Source organism: Copadichromis virginalis, linkage group LG8 (assembly GCF_057382275.1).
Source record: "Copadichromis virginalis isolate Kocher_CV1m ecotype Utaka linkage group LG8, C_Virginalis_male_GT1.1, whole genome shotgun sequence".
Taxonomy (NCBI): Eukaryota; Metazoa; Chordata; class Actinopteri; order Cichliformes; family Cichlidae; genus Copadichromis; species Copadichromis virginalis.
The window spans coordinates 24069499-24088374 of NC_140625.1; the positions used below are offsets into that span (position 1 = coordinate 24069499).

General features: G+C 41.4%; 1 protein-coding gene across 1 annotated transcript in view; it reads left to right on the plus strand.

Annotated features, from left to right (window-relative positions):
• LOC146703475 (glutamate receptor ionotropic, NMDA 2C-like) overlaps positions 1-18876 on the plus strand; it is a 64993-nt gene that overhangs the window by 31454 nt on the left and 14663 nt on the right. Inside the window, exons 6-11 of the mRNA XM_085466723.1 lie at positions 234-574; positions 1153-1267; positions 5676-5887; positions 15801-15969; positions 17689-17842; positions 18235-18360. Coding sequence (XP_085322849.1) covers positions 234-574; positions 1153-1267; positions 5676-5887; positions 15801-15969; positions 17689-17842; positions 18235-18360 — 1117 coding nt within the window. The remainder of the gene's footprint in view (positions 1-233; positions 575-1152; positions 1268-5675; positions 5888-15800; positions 15970-17688; positions 17843-18234; positions 18361-18876) is intronic.

The window sequence follows — 18876 nt, forward strand, 5'->3', positions numbered from 1 at the left end:
ACCCTAATATTGCTTAAAACAGGGAAGTTAGCTCTAGGTGTTCAATATTGCAGCAGCTGGGGAGACGAGGCATCTTGTGGACACCGTGAGCTTTCCTCTTTAATGAGAGAGAGAGAGCTGCTTCTTTTGTTGTATGTAAACTTAGTAAACATCTATGTTATCCAAGTTAGCTGCTTCTGATGACTTAGTAGTGCAGCGTGCTCAGGATATTCTGATTTATTGTCCATCTGCAGTTGGACTCCCAGGTTCTGCTGGCGTACTGCTCACACGAAGAGGCGCAGTACCTTTTTAAAAATGCCGCTGAGGTTGGTCTGTTGGGGCCAGGCTACATCTGGATCCTCCCCAGTCTGGCCGTGGGCAACCCTGACAGCTCTCCACCTGCCAGCTTTCCTATAGGTGTAATCGGTGTGATTACCGACCAGTGGAGGAAAAGCTTGCGGCAGAGAGTGAGGGAGGGTGTCGCCATCGTAGCCAAAGGGGCAGATAGTTTCAAGCGGCAATATGGTTTTATCCCCGAGGGACACGGTGACTGCAACAAGCCGGCTAAACACTCAGACAACTACACTCTGTTCAGGTGAAGCAACACTATGCAGGTGTTACTTGTTTTCCTTATGTTCCCAAAAGCTCCAATATGTATCATAGTAGTTATTTTTTTGTGCTTGCAGATTTTAATAAGCAGAATTTAATCTGCTGATGATTGATGTAAAGCCTGTCTGTATGACTTTTCCATTAGTATTGCCTGGAATCTTTATAACTTTTAACTTATTTAACTTCTAGAGGAATTAACAGTTTTGTTACTCATTGAAATTTGTGCGAGTATAGCGCCTCTTTAGCATGTGGTCTGAAATGCTAATTAATTTGGATTCATTATAAACAGTCTAGTCTGTCATGGATTAATGTATTAAGAGACAGTGAAATCACTCAGTGGGAACACTAGGCTGTCAGACCAATCACCTGCCGCTATCATCGCCTAATGAGCTACTTCCAGTCTCCTACATTAGATTAAGCTCCCGGGGGGAGCTTTAGATTTAATTAGCAGGTGATCATTGTATGTGCATGCATCCGTGTGAATGAATATGCATATTCTGATTTCTAGAAAGCAGAAGTCAAACTTCCTTGATTGCATACTGTTTATGTTTCTGTTGGGATTAGACACATGCTGAATGTGACTTGGGAGAGAAGAGATCTGTCGTTCAACAACCAAGGCTTCCTCTCAAACCCTTCTATGGTTATCATTTCTTTGGACCGGGACAGAATCTGGGACAAGGTACTGAGAAGCTTTAACTGAATTACACACACTGGCACAGAAACACACCATGAGCAGGGCAAGACAAAATGCATTTAAAATAAAATCTGGGATTTTGTTTCTCCTTCAAAATGTTTGCACTTTTTAACAGACATCATAAGTGTTGGTGTGGGTATGTGTATCATGCCTGTGTGCTCAGGCTTGTCATGACATGAGAAGAGCACAGTTGTTGTTTTTTTTTTTAGCAAAAATGATGGACATTACTTCCATAGGCTCAGAATCACAGCCTCTAAGTGTGAAAGCATCCAACTTAAAGATCTAATCTGGATAAATGCTGATAGTTTACACCTGAAAAACTGCATTAGACTTGAAGTTTGACATCATTATTTCAGATCAATAGAAGTGTGCATCTTTGTTTCCTGGTGAGGATGAATCCTTCCCGTTTCCTCATAACAATGCCTTGCAGCCTAGGGAGTGTTTTCAATCCCTTTTACGCACACAAGCGCACACACGCAGTCAAAGCCTGAGGGTGTATTGAAAAACAGACTGAACAGAGAGACCTAAACGTAATCTCACAGCTACAGTTGAACTCATTTATTTCTGCCCTGGAAAGACCAACCTACTTTATCAATGTCACCTCCTGGCTGGTGTGTGCATGTGTGTATATGTGTATGAACATGGACATGTCATTGTGCTGAAGTGGGGTTAGGATCGTCTGTGCTTGTAGATCCTAAAATCACGTATTCTCCCTCCCCATGTTAGTCCCCGAGCACAGGTATTGACGTTCACAAGTTACAGATAACAAGACATCTGACAAGATGCCATACAAGCATCTAAATTTTGCGAATCCTCTCCCTCCTTTTCAATCCCATCTCATTACAGCCCGATCTCTCGCCGCTTGTTCTCCCTCTCCTCTTTGTGTCAGGTATCTCATCCGTTATAATGACATGTCGTGGAGTACTTGCTCTTTTCAAGCTTCTCTCTTTTCATTGTGACAGCTTAACATGCTGTTATTCCTTATCATCATCTGAAGGGTGCTGCTGGGTGACATTTGTCCCCTTTCACTGCCAGGATCCTCTCCCAGGTCTTATCTTGTATCAATTTTACACCTATAGACTCAACACAGTAAATACAAAGCAGCGATAATCAATAAAATTATATACATGGGAGATGTGAATTGTCACACAGCTCTGCCTTTTATTTTTATTAACAACAGAGCTGCAATGTTTAAAGGAAAAACAGACTTCTTGCCCAACCCCAAAGAGTAGACAAGAGGGGTATAAGTGAGGTAAGTCGAATATAAAGTGGAGGAGGATCTCTTTTCTTCCTCTTTCCTTTGTTTTAACATGGCTAGATCACCATGGTAACTTACAGCGAACACATAAACTGATCTGGAGCAATTTTGCATATTGTTTCATTTACAGTATCCTGTTGGTATGATACTTGCCGAAGGAGCAGGTTTTTTTTATATGCAACCTGTAGATCTTAACCCCTCTGTTACAGTAGTGCAAACTGCTGGTATCCCAGTGTCTCAGGAATTTAAAGGACTTTGAATTAAAGGATTTACGTTTAGTCCGAAACTAATATTTTTCACACTGCTGCATCTGCAACTGAAATTGATCAGTTAGCTTTGTAGGCTATTTATCACTAAAAATACCTATTCGATCAATAAAATAATTGATTTTTCTTTATTGTCCCATTTATGGGACAATGTCAGAACTGAACACACCAAACAACATTCAGTGTTTAAATATATACTGTTTAGTTTCGCAACTCTAAACTGCTGCAGCACAGAGCAGTAACTCACATTAATATATATTTAACTGCTCTGAAGTTTTGATTAATGATTTCCTGTAACATTAATCTCACTTGCAGCAATAGTGTTGTATTCTTTAGAGAGCAGCACCATCACCTTTTCCACTGATAATGTGTATGACTGGAACAGACTGTGCCCCATCGATCCATTTTGTGCATAGGAAGAGTCGAATGATGTATCAGACACCCTCATTTTATATGAGCACACATAGAGCCTGAAGCTTGATAAAGGAAATTGCTATCCATTATCTCCAACTTGGGTTTTAGGTTTTGTGAAGCCAGCTAATGCTGGGAAAACCTGACTACTGTATGGTGAATTTGTAGGGGTGAAGTGCCTCCTGAATATGACTTACTGGCAAAAAACACAAGCTATGTGCAGTATAGCCTTTTCACTTCACCATTGTTCTGAAATAGACTCTAACTGACCTAAAGTGAGATTGTCCCAACAAAAAAAACAAAAAAACAAACAGTTTTATGGTAGCAGAAAGTTGGAAATAAACACAGGACCCAAGGCATCCAGAGCCAAACTAAAAGAAACTTCTATTAGGCTAAATTCAAAACTCTACAAAGCAAACAAAACAAAAGTCAACAAGCAATCATTCATCATCATTTGGCCAGGAAAGCAAAGCACACCCTGGGTAAGGTACACAAACAATAAAGGTAAGATGGGACTATTTATATACAGAGGGGTGATTAGAGAAGTGGAAACAGGTGGGGAACAGGGTACAGGTGCACATAATCAAGATCATTAACAGAGAGATAAATCAGGAAATATTTCCTGATTGACTGTGAAAATAAATGAGGAAATAACAAGAACATCTAATTAAAATAAGACACATGAAAAATTACAGTGAACAAGATTCCAGTGACACAGAGGAGGCGAGAATAATAAACTACAATACAAGGAAAACACAAGATGCTAAACACAAATGGCAAACACAATGGAAAATGACAGTTCATTTTCAGGCTCAATAAGTACCCTTTTATTTTGAAGGAACTGCAAAACAGGAAGCTCTAACAGTAGACATTTTGCTGTTTAGTAGCACCTTTTTTCTGAATTAAAAAACTAAACAAGAAGCTTAGGATAGGGGAGCGTAATGACAGTTTCTCTGGCTCTGTTACAAAAAATTGAAGGATCTGTTATTCGCAGCTTATTGTTGTCACTCGCTCAGTGAATCCTAGAATCATGACTCTTTGGTTCTTGGCAGTGGTTTTGAATTAACAGAAGTCAGCAGAAAGAGGTCATTATTTGTCACTTTTCACAGACAATAAAATGTGTAAAAAAAGAGAAAAATAGCTGCAGAAACAGCCAAAAAGAGAGCGAGAAAACTGACGTGTTTTAAAGATGTATTTTCAAGAAAAAAATAACTCCAAACATAAAACTACTCTGCTACTACCTAGTGCTGTCTTGGCATTGACAAAGAGACTCTTTTTTAAAGCAAGGTAAATGCATTACTTATTGTCAAAACCTGACTGGATTGATAGATAGGAGTGTGGCACATTCAATCATCACACCATATTTTAACCCAGTATTCAATGATTGGTCCAGTGAGTGCCTGAATGGCAGTGAAAGCACTTAAGATGCTTAAGATGCTCAGACACACGAGGATCCCATAAATTCAAATGACTGATCTTCAAAACTGGCAGTTCTGCCATTCTGTCGTTCACAGACGGCGCACAGAAACAAATCACAGCCTTACGTGCTGCACCTTTATACAGATCCTTAAGTCGCCCATGTATGACGAAGGAAAAACATTAGTATGACTAAGGTGAAGAAAGAATCAAGAGTTGGTATGAAAAAGAGGTCTCATTAAATCTGTAAGGGAGTGAGTTTCATATGCAGTAAGTCAGCGCTGGCCAAGCTCAGCACGCCTCATTAGGTTGGCTGATGTGACAAACAGTCTTGCTCCTCATGGGGAGAGTTTCGTTGAGCTTACCGCCGACATCTATGGGACTATCCATTGCGTGATGTGACATTGTACAGCAATTCTGGTGCAAAAGTGGCTTCCGTGACATTAAAATACGCAGTCTATTCCTTTCTTTCAGTAGCAATCTCGTTAACGAATCTGTCAGAATCTCAGTTTGTTCATTTATTTTCAGTTTAGTGAGCTTTACTTACACCGGCTCTACAAATGCAGCAAATCTTTTAAACACACAAAATAAATAGCGGTAATCACTTGAACAGTTACCATTATGAATAGTGACATTTCGAAATGTTTATTAGTCTAAAAAAAGGGAAAATTATTAATTGAATAATCAGTCAACAAAATGAACACACAGCGAAAGCAGCACATGCTGGGCTGTATTATTAATGTGATACAGTTGGTTTACTCTTTGTTTTAGTTTCTGAGGGGTTTTTCCTCCCCAGTAAAAGTCTTTCTCAAACACTTTTAAGTCTCCTCAGCATGTGTTAATGAGTATACTCTCCTTTGATCTTCTTATCCTCTTCCTCCAGGTCAGCGCATGCATTTTTTCATTATAAAATTTTTATAAAAATTATTCATCCTGTGAAGTTAGGAATGGCAGGGTAGGTGAAGAGGGAAGGTGTTGACACGAAGGTCGGGACTCACATGTGATACCAATGAGATCTTTGTCTCTCACGCTTCTTGCTCAGGTGGGTACGTATGCCCGGGGCGTCCTCCAAGTTCGCTACCCTATCTGGCCTCGGTATGGCAACTTCCTGGAGCATGTGTCTGATGATCGTCACCTGACCGTGGCTACGCTGGAGGAGCATCCGTTCGTCATGGTTGAGAATGTAGACCCAGGCACGGGTACCTGTGTCCGCAACACTGTGCCCTGCAGGCGTCAGTCCAATTACACAGATAGGTACACATGGCAACACAAACACACGCACAGCTTAATAAATACATAGATGTAAGCAAATACATGGTCACAGATGTTTATACCACAGCATTGTCTCATGAAATGTAGTGCTGTGGCTCTAAATAGATGAAAACTGTGCAATTCCAGTGACACAGTGTTGGTGGCGTTGTTTCAGTATGCATTCAAAAAAAAACCTCTGAAGCAGTGGTCTTGGCCAATGAAAAGAGGACAACATATGTCAGCATATATTCATAAAATACAAAATAAATGGTCTAGTTTCATGTTTTTTGGTTATAGCAGAACTTGCCAGTAGTTTGACCCAGACTGAGACACTGTGTCTCAATGTGCATGTTGGGCTACACAGGCAAAATACAACTAGCCATATGTTTTGATGACATGTTTATATATTTTATCTCCCATCTGTGAACACAAAGAATATTTCCATGTTCAAGAAACCACTTTGAGATTTGAGGTGATGCATAAATGATGCATTATTTTGCTGGTAAACTGGTATCATAAAAGAATAGAGATTGTCAGCAACAGTTGGTACTAAAAGGCCCAAAGAGTTCCAGGAAAATATCCCCCAGACCATTGCACCATCGGCAGCCTTAACCACTGAGATAAGGGGATGGCCCATACTTTCATGTTGTTTATGCCAAAATCTGACCCTACATCTAAGACTTGCAGCAAATACTGAGACACGTTAGACCAGGCAATGTTTTCCCAGTCTTCACTTTTCCAATTTTGGTGAGTTATATCTCTGGTTTCCTGTTGTCAGGAGTGGCAAACAGTGTGGTCTTCTGCTGCTGTAGCCCAACATTCTTAAAGATGTTATGTGTTCAGAGATGCTCATCTGTATATATTATCTGTAATCATGGGCTGTTTGAGTTATTCTTCCCTTCCTTTCAGCTCAAACCAGTCAGGTCATTCTGCTTTGCCATTAAGAAAGTATTTTAATACCAGCTTCTGAAATAGTCAGACCAGCCCAACAGCCATGTCACATTCAAAGTCCCTTAAATCACCTTTCTTCCCCATTCTGATACTCGGTTTGAACTTCAGCAGGCTGTCTACATGCTTATATGCATCTAGTTGATGTTGTGTGATTGGTTGATTAGATGTTTGCGTTAACAAGCTATTGAAAAGCCGTACCTAAGTGTTCAATGACTCTAGATTTGAATTGGTCATAGTTATGAACTTCCATCATCACATGCTCCTTTATAAAGTCATTAGATGAGCTTTTACTGTTTTAATACTTAGCAAATAACAAAGGTATCATATTGGCACTATTTCTAGCAAATTTGCAGTCCCACACTCAGCCATCTACACCCTCCCTCACTCCCTTTTCCTTTGCCCCAGTTTAGGTTTGAGTAGACACTGCATACCTCCACACTTCATTAAACTCAGAGTAATTGTGTGTGCTGAGTGTCTAAGCACTTTAAAATCACACCCTCAGTGTCAAACACAGATCACAGCATGGCAGAAAACAGCCATTAAACAGCTATTACCTCTGAACTAGTGTTCATTAAGAATACACACTATCTTCATCATGGTCACACACAATAGAAATGAAACTATATCACGAGTTGTTGTTGTTGTTTTTTCACAGATATGTCTTGTAAGCAGTGTTTACGACTTTGTCATCTCACTTATCAAGTTGACAAGGGGAGAACTGAAACTATAAATATATTTACAAACACTATTTTTTTTTATAAAAATATTTCTATGTGTCTTGGATTAGCTATTTTACACGAGCACCTATGCTACAGTGCTGGTAAATTTTATTAAGGGCCTTTGCTTGCTTACTTACCAGTTTTTCGTTGAATATAAAATTTACATCTAAGGAACATGTGTAACAGGAACAGATTATTTTTAGTTTGTTAGCTCTTAAAGTAAGATGTTTTGGTTTGTTTTACTAAGTGCCAAAAAGAAAGAGAAAAAGGACTGAAGTTTTCCATGTTGACTAAGAATTGGCAGGTCAATCCAATAATTCAAACCCAATAATTTAGCCATTTGGGGCATGGATGTGTTTGTGTCTTTGTTTCGTGTTCTGCTAATTCCTCTATTTCATAAAGTTATGTTTTAATGACTAAACTGTATCTTCATCCAGCATTTTTTTTTCTCATAATCTGTCAGTGATGTTGATGTTTTTATTATGAGCCACAAGCATCGACTGCATTGATTGCATTTTGACTGTGGTGGGTACATAAACTGTAGGGATGCAACGGACAGATAGATATATGCTACTTAGTGCTGAACAACAAGATTAATAAAATATTAGAATTTCACCCATAAAAAACTGGAGCACAAACGCCTGGACAGGCTGTATAATAAAGCAAGCTGTATTGGTGATAAGTTAATCACATTAAAAACATGCTCAGAAAGGTATAAACATATTTAGCCCACTTGTTCACTATCTATAGGCACCGAGTTGCCTTTGGACTTATCTTTAACGCTACAGTCACATTTGGAAAACAGTAGCTAAAGACCACTGTACAGCCAAAGTATTGCAACTGTGTGCAATGAAGTTACGATTGATACATTGGCTTTAAAAAGGTTGCCTCCCACCAGGCAACCTGTGATCAAACGTGGTTACCCAGAGATTTAAGGGGTTGCATGTCCTGCCTTTGGCTAACCTGTTTGTCAATGCAACTCCTTGCAGTTGGTCACTGACAGCAAAAAAATGGCTGTTTATTCTGCACCTTTTAATAACTAGTTCTGGCAGGATATTAAGTCAGATATCATGATGCACTATCCCAACTGACAGCAAACAAGCTACGTCAATGCATTGGTATGATAATGTATCAAAAGGATGTAACTGTAGTTTCCTTGATGTTCTTAGCCCTGTACTCTGGGAGTTTGTTATCGCTAACTGGAATCTCACTGCCTGTTATTGATTATGTTACAATTTATTCATTTTTGTATGTTTGCTTGCAGTGTTTGCTCAAGTGTGGAACCTTATTGATTGTAAGGTCTGCTCCATTTGGTAGAGTCTGACCATCAGACATGTGCTTGGTACATGGCTGAGTGCAAGAGTGCTATCCAGTTTTGAAATGATTTTCAAAACTGTATATATAGAGAGAGACAGAGAGAGATATGGCATGGACACGGGACCTCTGGGTGTGTTGTGTAGCTTTTGGCATCAGGATCTTGGCAGTGGAGCTTTTGGGTCCTGCAGGTTATACGGTCGGGTGTGCAGGGATTGAGCTCATTCTGGTGCATCCCATGGATGCTTAATCGGATTGGGATCTAGAGAGTTTAGAGAACAGGTCAACCCTCAGCCTCTTTGTCATGTTCCTCAAGCGGTTCCTTAGCAGTTTCTGCAGTGTGGCAGACATCATTGTCATGCTCAGGAAGGCCACTGCCATTGGGAGGTGTTATCACCGTGCTTGGCCAGCCACAATGTTTAGCTGGATGGTACATGAAAGAATCCATAGTTTCCCAGCAGAAAATTGTGTTGTACCAGCATCCACTTCGCCTGTCAGTGGTTTTAAGGTTTTGGTTGATCGGTTGTTTGTTTAATCTTTAAATATCCACTAAAACCAGAACTTGCTATGGTTTTAATGATGTTACGTGTCCAGCATTTACGTACTTCTTTATGCCAGTCTAAGCTAACTGGGTGCAGGTTGTAGCATAATATATAGACACAAGAGCAGTGTCTATCTTCTCATCTAACTCTCAGCAGTAAAGAGGAATCTGTATCTGTATATCACAGCTAAACGTGAAGATTTCTAGGTGTAATATTTGCAGTCTGCACAAACTGACCGGTCTTCAATCATCTGATTGTAAGCAGATAAACTATTTTAATTAATGCTGTGTTCATGCTCACTTCAATGACTCCACGTATGTGTGTACATGTGTCTGTGGTGCATGTATCATTTATGCAGATTGCAGATCTGGCTATGGCTGGCACATTAATTATAGAATGAGATATGTAGCGGCTGTTGTTGGGCACAATGGCACATTGATTGCTAGTAAAGAAGATTTATCTATCTAACATGGGGACATCTGTCATAGTGGGACAATGTTATCCCAGCCTACCCTCTTTCTGGTTCTCTTTCTCTACTTCTCTCTGGCTGGCGTGTCCCATTTGGACGGTGACCAACAAAGAGGGAGCAGGAAAGAGAGAGGGAGAGAGGCGACTGGTGCTCTATAAATCAGTTAATCTTGTTGTGTGGTCTGAGCGGCTTCCCTGCAGAGCAGATGTTTAGTGTGATTAAAACTTTTTGTCTTGCTCATTAAAAACCCTTTCTTTGGACAGATGATAGCTTCTTTTGCCAAAAGGCTAAGCCTACCTCTCCGGGCTGATTAAGAGTAGGAATTCCACACTAAAATCCAGCGTCTCAAATCTCAGCTGTCTGAAATAGTATGGTGTAACCCAATACTGAGCGACCAGCTGCTAATGGGAAGCAGTTCTTAAATTAGATAAGATCTGGGGCAGAAAATTAACAGATAGGAATTTAGATAATTTATTATTTGAGATAATTGATAAATAATTTGGACAACTGATTATTCAAAATTGACAAGAGTTGCTTATGTTATCTTAAGATGTTTTTCTCTTATTGTATACTATAAACACCTTTGAACTCTGATAGGTCACAATTTTTACAAAATGTAAAAAAAAAAGTTGCTGTTTTTTGAAAACACTATTTTCAAAGATTATTGTCTACATTGTCTTCACATGATGATCACAAGACTCTTTGAAGTCCTGAGAAAGTACATCCTTACTGTTTCCATAGTAACTTGGAAGGTCAGTATTAGGAAACTGGAAGGTAACTTTATGACAGTAATATCAGAAGAAGATTGAAAAAGTATTAATTCTTTGGAAGGGTTGCAGAAAAGAACACGGTAGCAGGGGTTAGGTTTACAAATCTGCATTTAAATATTTTGGAACACTGTTCTTTGCAAAGATGAGACCAAAGTGGAGATATTTGATCATATACACAACACAACCACCCCATACCAACTGTTAAGCCCAGTGATGGAGGCATGATCATTTTGGCTTGTTTTCTGGGCACCTAGCAGTCATTATGTCGACCATTACGTCCTCTGAATGCCAAAGTATTCTTGAGTCAAATATGAGGCCAGCTGGCCTACAGCTAAAGCTTGGCCCAAAGTGGATCAGGACAGTGATCCCAAAGACAGCAGCAAATCTGCAACAGGATGGCTGAAAAATAAAGAACCAAGGTGTTGCAATGGCCCAGTCAAAGTCCAGACCTCAACCTGATTGAAATGCTGTGGTGTGAGAGCTGTGCATCAACACACACCTCAATGAAATTCAGAAATATTGTAATTAAGAGGACCAGAATTCCTCTACAAGTTGTAAGAGACAGATGAAGTCATACGTGAGACTACCTCAAATTATTGCTGGTAAAAATCTACAAACTACTGAATCATAGGGTTTACTTGGCATTTCACCAGACTGCTCAGAGTACTCTGAAAATGCTCCTTTTCACATGACTGTTAGTTGTGTGCAGCAGAAGTATCTAATAATGAGGTCATTTGGAGGCGCTGGTCTTCCTCTACCTTGATGCATTTTTGCTCAAAGATAAACTGACAAATAACATTACTCTAGAATACAGTTTTGTTTTTTTTTAGTAAACCATTCACATTTCTGTGTGGAGTTTGCATGTTCTCCCCGTGTTTGCGTGGGTTCCCTCCGGGTACTCCGGCTTCCTCCCACCGTCCAAAGACATGCAGCTTGTGGGGATAGGTTAATTGGATAATCCAAATTGCCACTAGGTGTGAATGTGCAAGTGAATGTGAGCGTGAATGGTTGTCTGTCCCTGTGTGTTGGCCCTGCGACAGACTGGCGACCTGTCTAGGGTGTACCCCGCCTCTCGCCCTATGACAGCTGGGATAGGCTCCAGCGCCCCCCGCGACCCTGAAAAGGATAAGCGGAAGCGAATGGATGGATGGATGGCATTCACATTTAAATTCATGGCAGCTAGAATTGACCATTATAGTATGACCACTCAAGTTCAAGTTCAAGTTCAAGTTCAACTTTATTGTCACTTCAACCATATACAGTTTAAAAATACACAGTGAGGCGAAACAACGTTCCTCCAGGAACCAAGGTGCTACAAGACAAGTTAGTGCAAAAAATATATATATATATAATATATCTAGTAATAATATTGTGCAAAAGAGCATTTACAGGTTGGTGTGTGCGATGGTTTGGTGGTGTAGGTCAGTGTGTTTGCGCTTTGTGTTGGTTAGTCAGTCCAGTCTCAATGTTTTGAGGTATTTGAGTTAAGCTGAGTGATAATGTTAGTGTATGTGTGTGTGTGCGTGTTTATCAGTCAGTCCCTTTTTGCTGAGGAGACGGATGGCTTGTGGAAAAAAGCTGTTGCACAGTCTGGATGTGCGTGCCCGAATGCTTCGGTACCTTTTTCCAGATGGCAGGAGTGTAAAGAGTGTGTGAGAGGGGTGTGTCCGATCAGCCACAATGCTGGTGGCTTTGCGAATGCAGCGTGTGGTGTAGATGTCCTCAATAGAGGGTAGAGAGACCCCGATGATCTTCTCTGCTGTTCCCACTATCCGCTGTAGGGTCTTGCGGTCTGATATGGCACAGCTCCCAAACCAGACAGTGATGCAGCCGCTCAGGATGCTCTCAATAGTTCCTCTATAGAAGGTGGTCAGGATCGGTGGTGGAAGCCGGGCCTTTCTCAGTCTTCTCAGAAAGAAGAGACGCTGTTGGGCTTTCTTGTGCAGGGAGCTGGTGTTGAGGGACCAGCCGAGGTCCTTCTCCAGGTGTACACCCAGGAATTTGGTGCTGTCAACGATCTCCACAGAGGAGCCGTTGATGCTCAGCGGTGAGTGGTCGCCTCGTGTCCTCCTAAAGTCAACAACCATCTCTTTTGTCTTGTCAACATTCAGAGACAGGTTGTTGTCCTTACACCAGTCCGTTAGTCTCTGCACTTCCTCTCTGTACGCTGACTCGTCGTTCTTGCTAATGAGACCCACCACGGTTGTGTCATCAGCGAATTTAATGATGTGATTTGAACTGTGTGTTGCTACACAGTCATGAGTCAGCAGTGTGAACAGCAGAGGACTGAGCACACAGCCTTGTGGGGCCCCAGTGCTCAGTGTGGTGGTGCTGGAGGTGCAGTTCCCGATCCGTACTGACTGAGGCCTTCCGGTCAGAAAGTCCAGGATCCAGTTGCAGAGGGAGGTGTTCAGGCCTAACAGGCTCAGCTTTCCGATCAGTTGTTGGGGGATGATCGTGTTAAATGCTGAGCTGAAATCTATGTACAGCATTCGGACGTGTGAGTCCTTCTTGTCCAAGTGTGTCAGGGCAAGATGGAGTGCAGTGGAGATGGCGTCGTCCGTTGAGCGGTTATGGCGGTATGCAAATTGCATTGGGTCCAGTGAGGGGGGCAGCAGGGTCTTGATGTGTCTCATGACGAGCCGTTCGAAGCACTTCATGATGGTGGGTGTAAGTGCGATAGGGCGGTAGTCATTGAGACAGGACACAGAAGACTTCTTGGGCACGGGGACGATGGTGGTGGCCTTGAAGCACGTGGGGACAACGGCACTGCTCAGAGAGATGTTGAAGATGTCGGTGAGAACATTTGCCAGCTGATCAGCACATTCTCTGAGCACTCTGCCTGGGATGTTGTCTGGTCCAGCAGCTTTACGTGGATTGACTCTGCGTAGAGTTTTCCTCACCTCAGCTGTAGTGAGACACAGGACCTGGTCGTTCGGAGGAGGGGTGGTCTTCCTCGCCGCCACGTCGTTCTGCCTGTCGAACCGAGCACTCAAATTTTAGTCCATAAAGGAATGGTTTTCTGAGTTTGATATGGAAGAATCTTGACCTTGCGCTCACCTAACACTATAACCTGAACTGGAACATTATAGTAAACCAGTATCAGTGCAAGCTTAAAACCAGAAGAGTGAAGGCTATTACATGTCCATGTCTGACTGTTCCACCTCCCTCTTACTTTATGCATCAGTTCTGTCATTTGGCACGTCTTTGATTTGTCTTTCTGAGAAAATGAATCCACTTTCCATTTCAAAGTTTATTAACGATTGCATAAAGAGCACACATAAAAGTACAGACGCCTTCAAGACTCATAAGTAATGCGAAACAATGTTACCTCACTTGCAGTCCTTGTGAGGCACAGTGTTCATTGAATAGCTTTAGCTCTGCTTGAATATCCTTATATAAACCAGTAAAGTAATATAAGACAAATATTTTATTATTCATTTTAGATTAGGTCCAGCTTTCTATCCAAAGGTTTAAAATAGTAATAAAATGTTGAAGAATCACAAAGCTTTAGTATCCGTATACTTATGGTTACAAAGCGTGCCTCTGGAGTTTGACTGTTGGTTTGATAAAATGTATTCTGCTTCAGGTAATCAATTAAAAGAAAATAAATGATAAACAGTGATGAGATTAATAATATAAGATTTATATTATCTGATGGAAATACAAACTTTAATAGTTTGCACTGTGCAGCAACGAGGACGATCAGTGCGGTGCAATACTGTCGGGCATTAACTTTGTAGTGTTTTCCTCATCATTTCAACTGGATCACAGTGATGGTAATTTCACAATCTCTTCTCCTTCTTCCTCCTCCTCCTCCATCTGTCCTCCTTTGCACTTGCCCTCATTTCCCTCAAAACTGAATCCGCTGCCCCATCGCTGCATCGTCTGGCTGTTGGTCCGTATGTTTCCTGTCTGCTGTTCAGCTGACAGTTTCCCTTTCTCTCACTCTCTCTGGTCTAACATGCTCCCCTCCACGCTGCACTAGTTTCTGGGCATTTGTGGAGACCGCACAGCACAGCACAACACAACTGCTGCTGCGCATCCCCAGGGGACATTGTACTGTATGCGTGCATGTGTTCGTGTATGAAACGGAGAGAGACGGCCCAGTTTACACGTGCTTTTGTGTGTGTTTGTGTGTGAATTGTTAGTGGAGTGTGTATAATGACGACAGGTGGCCAGCTCCTGAAGCAATTAATTAACACGGCGTTTATCAGAGCTAGACTCCCGTGAAAGAACCAAGCCCTCCAAATGCACTTAAAATGTTTCTAAAATGAACTCTTAAGATTTGGAAAATAATCACCTTAATGTTAATTACTCACTTGACTTTTTTCATTCAATCACTTGCTCATTTATTCACTCACGTCGTCTCTTTATCGTTCTTCAGCTCGTATGCTGACTCATTGACATGCCGAGGTTATCAGTCAGTTACGCACAAAGACGCACGCAGACAGACACACACACCGAGTGACTCAGCCCTCGTAGATTTTAGACCCACTTCTTCGGCAGCTGAATAGATGAAAGAGCGGAGGGGGGAAAAGAGAGTTTTTCTTTTCTCAGGAAGTGTGTCAACTCCATTTTCACTTTGTCTGATTTTAACTTTCCCTGTTTGGTGTCACTTTTTGAGGTTTCCATTATTTTTTATTCTATTATTTTTTTTTCCCACAATTTCCTTTCCCTCTGTTCTCTTCTTCAACACCCCATTAAGTAGCAAGGCCACAGAGAGGAAGGGAGTGCACCCCACACATGCTACACACCTTAATGGGCTTTGATTAGAGGCCATCACAGTCAGTCAACCATTCACTGTGGCCTCTGTCACACAGTGTGCGAGTGTATTTGTGCTTGTTTGTCATTTTTAGGCATCGCCTCCATCTCACTGAAAGACGTGCTGTTAACCGACATTGATTCCAGCTAATGAAGCAGCCGTTGCCTGCCCTTCACTTTGCTGCTGTAGACGATGGTGTCTGTCAGCATGAGAGCCTGCGACTATTTAGCACTCGCTCTCTGAAGCAAAGTAAAACAACAGCATTGGTGTTGATGCTAAAGATAGCAACTGTCCCAGCTGCCAGCGAGGATCTTTGATCACAGGATGGTTAAGCAAAGTTGTACTAACCGTGTGTGTGACTCTGCTTTTTCTCACCCTTCTTGCAGCATTATTGGCCACTCAGAGTCCTACACAAAGCTGTGCTGTAAGGGCTTCTGCATAGACATCCTGAAGAAGCTGTCCCGCACCATCAAGTTCTCCTATGACCTTTACCTGGTTACCAATGGGAAACATGGCAAGATGGTCCGCGGCGTTTGGAACGGGATGATTGGAGAGGTGAGACATATGTCTACTGAAACAACAAGAAGTCCCTGAATCCAGCAGACATTACAGCTTTCTTGAGCTGCCTGCTGGCGTTGAACAGACAATTATTATAAAAAAGGTGTATGAAGATGTTCAGCCACAGATCTAACCACAATAAATGGAGGTTTTAGGCTACAGCCTGCCCTAGTAACATAAATGTAAGTTATTTATGAGTAGCATATTAGACATCAGCCAAAAACAGCACTGAATATCAAATACAGCACACAGCAACAATTATTCTTTAGTTGTCTACTCCTTTCAACCAAAGCAGTTCTCTTGAATTCAGAAATAGTCCAACTTTAAAAAGAGAGACTCCTGTATTTAGAAGCATGGCACACACAAAGTAACATTCATTTTAACCGTTTAAATATGTATGAGGCTGATTGTAGGGTTACTTGCAGGAAGTGCAGAAAGCTGTAACTGACAATTATAAGTTTCCATGCCCCCCCCCCAATACATCTAATTACAATACTCACTCTTCTTGTAGATCTACATTGATTTCTACCATCCTCCTCTTCTTTAGCTGCTAAAAAGCTGCTCCCTGGTGCACTTAGCGTATAGTGGTTATTATAAAAGCTTTTTCACTTAAAACCAGCGCTGCGTGCTAAAGCTGGAAACAAGGCTGATGAGAGTAATGAGAATAAAGTAAAAGGTTAAACCCGCAGGCTATAAAACCCGACGACTGAACTGAGACACTATAATACTCTGTGTAAGTGAATGAAAGTACAGAGAGGTTGACGATTCTTTGTGGGTTTTTCACCACAAGTCAGTCTTTTCATACTAAATAAAATTTTTATTCACTGTTAACATAAAAAATAGAACTAAAAAGTGTCAAAGTATAAATTTTCACTAAACAGTACTTCAGAGTAAGCCCCATCAAGTAGAGCGGGATCAGAGTAATAATTTCCTATCAGATACTTGTCAGATAATACAATTTGTGATGAAACTAAAACAAGACTGGAACGTTTTAAATGTTTTTACACCAGGTACACTTTTTTAATATTGAAGCCATTATATTTTATTATCTTTTAAATTGGAAATTTTAACATTAGTCCAGCTAAAATGAAAAATGTCAGGGTAAAAGTACCTGAGAACAGTACTTGAGCATTTGTAGGCAGTGATTTCCTACTTTTGCACAAATACAGTTTGTTGAGAGTCAAGAATAGTCAAGAGTTTTGGTTTTTTGGATGGGCTTTTTTTTAGGTCAGTGGTGTGATGTCATGCATATGCATACGGTGCTAATACATCATTTTCCCCGCACACACCAAGCCACGTCCAACACAGCTGCATCTGAAAGTGAAGCACCTGAACAGGTGTTCCTCAGGAGAGACTTTTGCTTGTGTTTTTGTGCCTGAAGGCGTTGTGCTTTGGAACTGTATAATTGCGCGCGTGTGTGTGTGTATGTGTGTAAAAAATGCTTTACAGAAAAACTGGCTTGGATGTGAGAGCTCTTGAGATGCAGCATTTTCTCCTTGTGGATTCTGAAATGATGAAAGAAATGTTTTTCATTTATTGCTTGCTGCTTGTGGCTTCCCTGTTTTAAAAGGATTGCTTGTAAAATGTGTAAATATTTCTATTTTAAGCAGAGCACATGTAGGATAAAGAGGGGGAAATTGTTGACCACTACAGCTGGCTCACTGTTGTGCTTCTGTGTTGGTTTTGTTTGCTTTCTGCTTATGTCTCTTCTCTCAGGTGCTGTACAGGCGGGCTGACATGGCCATTGGCTCTCTCACTATCAACGAGGAGCGTTCTGAAATCATCGACTTCTCTGTGCCATTTGTCGAGACGGGCATCAGCGTCATGGTTGCGCGCAGCAACGGAACAGTATCTCCGTCTGCTTTTCTTGGTGAGAAGCACATTCACATTTACAATTTCCTCTGTTCAAGCTGGTTGTATCATTTGTTATCTTTGGAGTGCGATGTTGCCGTCTTTCAAACCACTTTCTTGCAGGGTGGCCTACTTAAACGAGTTCTGTCTCCGTAGACGCTTTAGGAAACTTTTCATTAAGCTTTTATCCCACCAATGACTGTAGCCTACAACTAAATCCCCTAATGCATGACACACACACACCTAAATCTCTTTACCAAACAACAAAATTCAGCTTCATTCTCCCTCCTGGTATCCTGTTATCACACACGTTGATCCCGCCTATCTCAGGCTGAGGTTTTGAAACAGAACCACAAAAGAGACTCACGCCAACCCATGTTTGTTCCTTCACTTCTCCTCCCCCTCTTCCAGAGCCTTATAGCCCAGCAGTCTGGGTCATGATGTTTGTGATGTGCCTGACTGTGGTGGCTGTGACGGTGTTTGTGTTTGAATACTTCAGCCCAGCTGGCTACAATCGCAGTCTGGTGAGCGCCAAAGGTGAGTCTTACATCTTCTTATTGGAAGAATTTATGATGGATAATACAGGACTCATAATTACTAGATCATCGTTAAAGCAGAGGCAAAGTCTGTTGTTTTCAGAGTGTAATGTGTCAAATGGAGTCAATTAGTATTTTCTTCTTTTAAAACTATCCACAGAATAGCTCAGAGCTATTCAATTTGAATCCACCAAGCATTTCAAAGTAAGCCTGCCTACAGGCCTCTAAATCCCGCCCCTTCCCGCTAGCATGTCCTGCAACCCAAAATTTTGGGTTGGGTTTGGGAGGGCTAATCAATCCCAGAATTCAGCGCTGACAGAGCGTGCCTCGTCTCCAGGTCCGAAAGGTCATTTTCCTGTTTTAATTAGCATTCGTCGCTTCACTAATCGAAGTGTGATTGATGGCGGTGGCACCCTCTGTTGCTGCACATGAGCAATGGTGGCAGAGAGCGATGGAAACCGGCTGATGCTGTGAAATTGTTCTGTCATCTTGAAGTTTGTAGAAGGGCATGAGATGG